At 43.8% G+C, this 8601-nt stretch overlaps 1 protein-coding gene across 1 annotated transcript in view; it reads right to left on the bottom strand.

Annotated features, from left to right (window-relative positions):
- Positions 1 to 8601, bottom strand: part of nonC (serine/threonine-protein kinase Smg1) — a 15382-nt gene extending 6781 nt beyond the window's left edge. Inside the window, exons 1-10 of the mRNA XM_018546479.1 lie at positions 8348 to 8601; positions 8021 to 8247; positions 7683 to 7935; positions 7419 to 7548; positions 5983 to 7324; positions 5708 to 5864; positions 5067 to 5595; positions 4778 to 4965; positions 645 to 4685; positions 288 to 561 (exon numbers count right to left, since the gene is read on the bottom strand). Coding sequence (XP_018401981.1) covers positions 288 to 561; positions 645 to 4685; positions 4778 to 4965; positions 5067 to 5595; positions 5708 to 5864; positions 5983 to 7324; positions 7419 to 7548; positions 7683 to 7935; positions 8021 to 8247; positions 8348 to 8571 — 7365 coding nt within the window. The 5' untranslated portion in view covers positions 8572 to 8601. The remainder of the gene's footprint in view (positions 1 to 287; positions 562 to 644; positions 4686 to 4777; positions 4966 to 5066; positions 5596 to 5707; positions 5865 to 5982; positions 7325 to 7418; positions 7549 to 7682; positions 7936 to 8020; positions 8248 to 8347) is intronic.

The raw sequence follows: 8601 nt of genomic DNA, 5'->3' as shown, positions 1-8601 counted from the left end.
CCCCCCCCCCCCCCCCCCTCTCTCTCTCTCTCAATTGAAAATATATTAAAATAAAGATCATTTATATTTATATAACGACTATACGTATAAAGAATTGTAAACACGAAAGTCTGTGGCGCGAAATCGAAACGTTTCGAAAGTGTTATTCAAAATCGATACAATTTCCCGAGATTATTAAAATTTCGTAATCGTATAATTAGACCTTTACTATAATTAGAATATACCAACTATACATTTCTTCACTTTATCGAGAAAGATTCTCTCGAAAAGGTTATCAGAAGACCTACCTCGACTCCGGTTACTCCTAAAGCCGTTTTAATATTCGGCGTCATGCGGAACGGCACCTTTTCCGGGACACGTAGAGTTTTTCCTTTCTCGAAGCAGACATTGTAATCAATGTGTACAACTTCGCCGGTGTTAAGGTCAACGAGGACATTGTCCAAATGCCTATCGCCTAAACCTATGATGTAGCCAATGATGGACATTACCGCAACGGAGTATGAGTAGTTCTTGGTAGCTTGCCACCAGCTGCCGGCGTTGATACTGTTACACCAGATCTCTCTGCAATGCATATTAGGAAAGGGAAGATGTGAGTATGTGGGGGGGGGGAGGGGAGGGGAGGGAGAATTTTTATAACAACTAACTTTGCCAGCAGATCCTTCGGAGTCTCCCTCATCAATTCCTCCAAAACTTTTTTCAGCACATGAATAGGCCACTCCTTTCGGTTCTCCAAGCCAATCCCACACTCTTTCAACAACGGCGTCAACTTGTTGTAAAATAGTTCCGACGGTCGCATAATCGCTGAATTGCCACCACCGGTCTTGCTGATCACGGCGCATTCACGTTGCTGCCATCGCTTGTAAAGTATAAACAGTGGCGTAACGCCGTCGACCCACTGAATGAGACCGGATCTGGGACCCAACGGGATCACTGAATAGTGCCGCGCCCTATAGACCTTGGTATCGCTATTTTTTGACATCATGGTGTTACATATACTCAGAAATTGCATTATTCTCTCGTCTAGATGCAAATCCTCTAGTCCCTTGAACAAATACGTATAAACATGACCGTCGGACCCATGGAATATCAATTTTTTCGGCTTTGTTTTCGTTGGTAGAATCTGAACATTATTGTCCACTGACATAATGGTAATGATCCTGTTGTCGACAGCAGCGACGCCCGGCATGGCGATACGGGTGTCCTTCAGATTGGCCAGAATGGGACTGATGTCCGTCATTGACAGAGAGTAAGCCGCTCGTCGGTGCACGCGTTGCGCTAACTTGCTTTCCAAGTGTTTCAAGGCCAAACTGGCTATTTGAGGCTTTGCTGGATTCTTAGGATTGTTCAATCGATTTATTACCTCTTCTATAGAAGCACCAAACTTCTCCTGAAAGGTCTTCTCATGCGGCGTTTCGGCAGGTACGGACGTCATAGATAGTAGATTCTCTAATATAAACGTAATCGGTTTCAAAATAATCCTATGCTTCTCCGCGATCAATTTATCCTTCTCTTCGAGTGTAAGCCAGATGTTATCCTGCACGCGCTGAATCTCAATCTCTAGCTGCTCGAATCGTTTGGTAATCTCGGTATGATGTTGGCACAAGGTTGCCAACCACAGTTCGTCCCACAACAATGTGATTCGTCTGAGCTCCTTCACTAGCACTTTCACTTGAATCACCGAATCCTGTATGCGGCTCGAGAGACAATCGACCAACTGTGAGAAGTAGGAATCCATGAAACTTTCATGTTCGTCGTTATATGCAATTGCTTCCGCTGCTATTTTCTCTTCATCCTCCTCTTCCTCCCCTTCCTCTTGCTCTTCTTCCTCATCGTCGTCGTCGTCGTCGTCGTCGTCATCGTCATCGTCATCGTCGTCGTCATCGCCATCGTCGTCGTCCTCGTCCTCCTCCTCGTCCTCCTCCTCCTCTTCCTCCTCATCCTGCTGCTGCCCGTTTTCGTCTTTTTCTTTCTGCTCTTGTTCCTCCATGGCAGCGTTCAAATCTACATCATTCTGCGAGCTATCGTTGTCATCGGGCTTTTCGTAAACGACCTTGTCGTACATCTTTTTCTGGCCGGATACTGCACCCACCACGGCCGGGAACGTGATCAAATGCGGTGAATTCTCCGCCACTCGACACAACAGCTCGGATACCTGAGTCCTCACGTACGCCTCGGGATGACTGAGTCTCGAAAACAACTGCGGTATAATCTCTTTCCATGGTGCGGTCGGCGTTGTCGAGAGGCCAGCTTCGAGGACATTCTGCAACTCCAGAGCGTGCTTCACCACGAGTCTTAGTAATCTCAACGTTGCTGTGATGGTGTCGCACTCATTACTGTCATTATTCGCTAATTGCAAATATTTGAAGTAGGCGTTCGCCGAAAGCTCGTAATACGAATAGATCCTTTTCTGCGCCTGTCGCCAGATGTCAACCAGCATACCATAAAGATGTTCGTTGCCGGCGTGGCTTAAGACCGACACGTTCCTCAGTTGATTCTCTATCATATCGGATGTGTTAATGTCATTTATGTCGATATCGCCCTCGTCCTCAGGTATGGTTTTGTTCTGGCTTAGTATAGAGAAAATGGCGTTGAGATCAGTTTCGACTATATCCATCGGCAGTAACGACTGTATATTTATCCGGTCAGTATCCGTCAATTGACCAGAGTTGGAGTTGTCCACAATTTTCCGGCCCCACTTATAACACCAAGCGGCAAAACTGGACCAGGCACGCGGCAGATCAGGACATTGATTCACGCCAAGTTGCATCAGTTTACCGATTATCATGTCCGATGTAGGAATCAGATCGATCGTCTCGCCAAACAGTTTGTCCATCAAGCCGTCGTTGTGCTTGGCTTCGAACCGGAGCAATTCCTCCAATTGAGGATTCTCGTTCACGTTTGAGTCCTGTTGTATCCATTTACCCAGGGTAAGCAAGAGCTTGGTTCCCGTTTCCCGTAAATCGGTAGACTGCTCACCACTGACGATCGCTTGCGAGATTCCCAACGCGGTCACGCAACACATCCTCAAAGCCTCGCTCGTATTCTCCATGTCATATAATAATTTTGACAATTCTCTGAATGCACGCATACTACTCTTAGTCCATTTTACATGGACAGGCCCGTTCAGCATGCCGCTTGTGATCTCGGTAAAAGTGCAAGCGGTTGGATTCTCCAGTCGAATCAAGTCTTGCTCCGATTTCAAGTATTTGACCATCTCTCGTTTTGCCAAATTAAAGTTGCCCTCTTTCCTGGCCGTTCTGACAACGTGTAATCGTAGACTATCCACCTCCGTCGAGCCGCTGTCGCACGCTTGATCCAGATACTCGGACCACCACAAGACTTGCGTCAAAATGTTCGAATTGATATTATTCACTTTGTCAACCTTGTATAAATCGAAAACGTTCTTGTCCTTCTTGCCGCGCGCGATGTTTTTCAGCCCCGTTGCAGAATACTGGAGCAGTATAGCGTCACTGAGATACTCTGACGGCACATTCCGCAATCCGTCCTGCATCACCTTGGCCGCAACCTTTTGGCATCTCTCGATGATACTATCGTCAAACGAATCGTCGAATTCATTAAGGCGAATTCTTAGCGCAACGTTTGTCAAACTGTTGCTGCACGCAATCAGCGTTTTCGCGCAACTCCAATTACTTTTCTTCTCCAGTAGATTCCAATTCGACAACTCGTCCAAGGAGATCAATTTACCCTCCTCAAACTTTTTCAAACAATCCGCCTGCTGCGGAACGATATTTTCTGCGATTTGTTTCCTCAGGGCGGCATAATCGTCTTGCGTCAACATTTCGGTCTCACGTGATTTCCATTCCACTAACCCGGACCAGTCACTGACCGCTTTATAACAATTGGAAAGTCTTTGCATGCAGAAGCCTAGCACTTGACTGTCGCTCTCGAGTCTGCTCGTGGTTCTGCTGCTTTCATCGTCGTTTATTTTAACACAATCGTGTTCATCGATGATCTGCTTGTAGGCATCCGCTGCTGACTCGTAACGCCCAGCGGCTTCCTCCATCGCTGCTTTCAGCCACGAGAACTGTCTGTCCTTGCTCTTGGTGTAAACGTAGAGCCCCTGCAACGCCTCCGCTTCGCCGAGCGCAACCATCGCCTGTGTAGTCCACAACGTTGCCCTTTCAAATTCGATACCTTGGGTATTATCGGCATTGTTCAAATCCTCTAGTAATCTCTGACCGTTTCGCAGCGCACTCGTCGCCAGGCCGGAGTGCAACGAGACTACGCATAAGGCCAATCGTATACGATTCAGCCATTCCTTGCACGTCGACTTATTCGTATGGAAGAAGGTTCGTACCGGTTTTGACAATGGTAACAGCGCCATCGCGCAACCATCGGCCGCATTGTGAATCATCCTTTCTAGATGTTCTAGGAACTCGACAAAGAGTCGCACTCGCGTGTGCTCGTGCAAGATTCGATCTAATTCCTGCCTCTCTACTAATCCCTGCTTCTTAATCACGTCCAGGTTGTGGCACGATATCTCTCGAGCTAGAATCTTCAGAGCACTCTCGATCGACGTGAATGTTTCCTGTGGCTTCCCCAGAGAAGTGCGCAGCTTGTTGAGGACACAATGTTGCGCCGCTTCAAAACCGCTCCAGAAAAACAGAAACGAACAATTTGCCAACGCCAAATCATACATCCTCGCTGTAGTTCCGTTCTCTGATCTGCACAGAAAAATGTTTCGTATGATTATCACCGTGTTTCGCCAAAAAAAAAAAAAAAAAAAAAAAAACAATCTCAAGTGAAAAGTACTTACACAGCTGGCCAACACAAAGTAAATATTTCCGATAATCCGGATTCGTCGAGATAATGTTCTTGCAGTAGAAACGCCATGTACGTTTTGAAATGTTGCGCCAACAATTCCCCGTTGTTGTTACTTCGCATGTGCAGCCTTTGAGCGAGAATCAACGATTCTGTCGAATAAGTCACGATCTCTCGCACCTTCTACACCACACAACAGTCAACACAACGTTCAAATATGAAATGAGAAAAAGATATCTATCCGACAAGTTTCTCGGTGCTCCATTTAGAAAGACTACACTTACCTTGGTGTCTGAGAATAAATGCTGTTTATTCAATTTTGATAAAACAATGTTAATGGGCATACACATTAGTAGCGCGCCGTATTTTTCGCGGATCGTTTTGTTGCACGAAGTCAAATGCAAAGTCGCTAGATCCACGATACTCAAATAGGTCTCTTGCTTCCATACCACATCTTTTGCGGTCATTAACATTTCAAAGAGATTGCATGCCGCGCTCGCAACATCGTCATTCGTCGTGGCGCCACAATTGACTAAACTCGCGATGATACTTTGGCATTCCTGAGTTTCGCTCAAGATACCAATATATTTTTCAGATTGTACGCAAATCTCTTGCAACCAGGTGGACAAAAGGAGCAAAGTGCATGCGGGCGTATCTTTGTTATATGTCTTTGCTATCAAATTGAGAATTATAGACAAATGGCCGCTGGCTGGTGACGTAGTTGGTACATCCAAAGTCCCGGGAAACATATCCATCGGGCGAGATGCGGTAGCACCTGTTATCAAGCTGGAGCTTGAAACGAAGTGATTGTACCTGTTAACATACACACACGCACACACACAAATCGACACACACGTTAAAATTCTATACTTATTCGTTATACTATCGAAAGAGAGAGTATTAGGAGTAAAGAATTTCATTCTACCTGGAACAATGCGCATAGAGCAGATACAGAATATTATACTGCAAAAACGGACTCGTCGTAGACAGTGTGGTATCGTATGGTTTTAACTTGACTGCGAGAAGTTCCAAGATACTGGGCTTTAAAGCCCACATTCCGATAATCGAGTTACTTGCATTTGCTGGAAAAAAAAAAAAAACCGAGGAGGGGGGGGGGGGGGGAAAGATGTAAGAGCGCGTATTATATATACGTTTTCTTAGTCATACCGACTGTGATTATAGCGGCGTGTATCTGCTCACCTATGTCCGAAAGTGCACGTAGTACGAACGTAACTACAATCTCCACGTCGCTCTTCGCATACTGCAAATCGTTTAACGGATTGTCTGCAACCAAGACGTCTATATCAGGTAGTATAAGTTTATAAGCGATCTCTAAATCCGCCAATATGTAGCGATAAGATTCCTGTAATAATGGAATATTCTTTAGGCTTAGAAGACTGTGATATACGCCCAAACTCGCGTTTTGAATTGTAATGGAATTTCGGAATCTTAATTTCAACAGCATCGAATTCTTGCCAAGTAACGTGTGCACCAATTCCAATGGCAGGTTCGCAGATACCTCCTTTATTATTTTTGATATAATGCTCAACATAGAAATAATGGTATCGTCCCAAAAGATGTTAACCCTTTGTAACTGAAGATCGATAAACTTATAGAGAAGCTCGTGATTCTTTGTTACACGACTCTGAAGATAACCAAGGAGCAAGAAGGCGCATTCGTTCGCAACTACGATCAATTCCTCCTTTTCTTCCGATAAGTTTTCAATTTGCTTGACTCTTGGTTCCGCGATCGATCGCATTACATTCATTAACAATTGCCCTTTCTCCCTGGATAGAACATTTCCCTTGTCAGAAGCTATCTTAAAATTCTTCTTATCATTTTTCTTATTTACAGTCAATGACTTGATCATCTTAATAAGATTTTCCTCAGTAATGTCGTCTTGACTAAAATGTTTGGAAAGTGTCTCGACATGTTCCTGCGACGAACTCACGTTTCTTACATATCTGATCAAGTTTTCCGTATTATTGGATATTTTGAGCCAAATGTCATTCTCTTCTTCCAATTCGATCGCTTTGACAACGGTCTTTAGCATTTTCGATAGACAATTCGTTAGGAAAGACCATTGCACGTTGGGTGCAAGATTTGGATTCAGATGCTCAGCTATGCTCTTCGTTACCGTATTAAAGACTGATATTAACGACGTAATTCGCAGAATGCATTCCCTCGGTGTCGGAGATCCATCATCGCCGGGCGAAGTACGACCGGATTCGGGCAAATTTAATTCTTCGTCGTAGCTTTCCATATCCTCCAAAAATTGCCCTAGTAACGTTAAAGTGAACTGCAGATCCGCAATCCAGAATGAGCGCAACTTTTGCAAACATCGACTCGCGTAAAGGACAACTGACTTTTGTTGCGTGGAATCAATGTGCCAACCAACAAGTATGTCCACGGTATCGCGAAAGTGGTTCGTGAACGTCTCTGGATAAGAATCTATGATGAGTAATATAGCATCCACAGTTGCTACCAATAAGTCTGCTCTGTCAACGTTCTCTAATACTGATTGTAATTGGGACATCATTGGCTGTAATGCAAATATGAAAAATTTATCAGTGTTGTGACAAAAGCAAACGTAAGTTATCGAGATTTTTAATACACATATAGATGTTTCTATTTACCATGGAGAATTCTTTCAATTTCGATATTTCAGAATCCATTTTAAGTGTCTCCATAAGTGACTTCATTAACAGGCATTTCACATCATCTTTATGCTCCAATGAATATTTATTAAAGATCCAGTCCATATATCTAGAAACGTACACGAAGAAAAAAAGAAATTTTGTGATCGTTTTCGTATCACACGCGTTTTAGGAACGTCAGAGGAATAAAGAGATGCAGAATAGATACACATACATTTATAGTGTGCTCGATTATGCACATACCTTTTAAAATCTTGTTCCACCACATATCCAATTCGACCCAAACACTTTGCAACCTGCTGCTTTGCTTCCTGACCAGGACCAGAGTGCAAAAAGTCTAACAGACTTTCACAGATAGTTTCCAAGTTCCGTCGTATGTATCGTTGATTTTCAGGTGCGACGATACTTTCTTGCACTTGCTTGCAAAGTACCATGAGATGATCATAATCATCTTCGCGACATAATCGCCGCAAAAGCTTAGAAATTCTCGAGTCCTCTGAAAACACCAGAGAGATCTCTTTAGAGAACAAAACTCCAGCAGAACAGGCACAAATATTACACGTATAAATGCAATAAATTACCATTTATTCTTTTATCATCATAGTATTTACCCTGCGCGTTCTCATGATTTTTCAACGATTCTTGAAACTTGGATCTAGATGTAGAGTGATAGCTGGACTCTGAGTTTGATTCACGATCATTGAGGATCTTTTTAAAGGCCCTCCCACGTGTTCCACCCCTAGTACCACGATCTGCAGAGCTACCGCCACGCGCCATTCGAAATTCATTTCTTGGAACACTGCTAAGTCTGTTGCAAAGTATTTCTTTTTAATTACCTTAATATTAATTTACTAGAGAAATCATGACAAGAGACAAATTGGAATTAGTAAATTTGGAATAAAGAATACCTTGGCTTAAATCTTGCAAAACCGTAATCGGAAGAGTAGTTGGAGTTTCGCTGACAAATGACCAGGGTGCTGCGTGGTATAAGATCGTTTACACTATAACCACTTATCACACCACCGTCTTCTCTCTCAATTTCTCCTCCGTGATTTATAGACTCGTCTGGAGTCTCAGCACACTTGGAACCACGTAGCCTCGTGCTAGTATTAGAGTTCCCACAGCTATTCATTACATTACTCTACAAGTGGTCTGCATGACC

This window comes from Cyphomyrmex costatus, unplaced genomic scaffold, assembly GCF_001594065.2.
Source record: "Cyphomyrmex costatus isolate MS0001 unplaced genomic scaffold, Ccosl1.0 scaffold55, whole genome shotgun sequence".
Lineage (NCBI taxonomy): Eukaryota > Metazoa > Arthropoda > Insecta > Hymenoptera > Formicidae > Cyphomyrmex > Cyphomyrmex costatus.
Note: the sequence above shows the minus strand (reverse complement) of the source record. Positions and strands in the feature narration are given on the sequence as shown.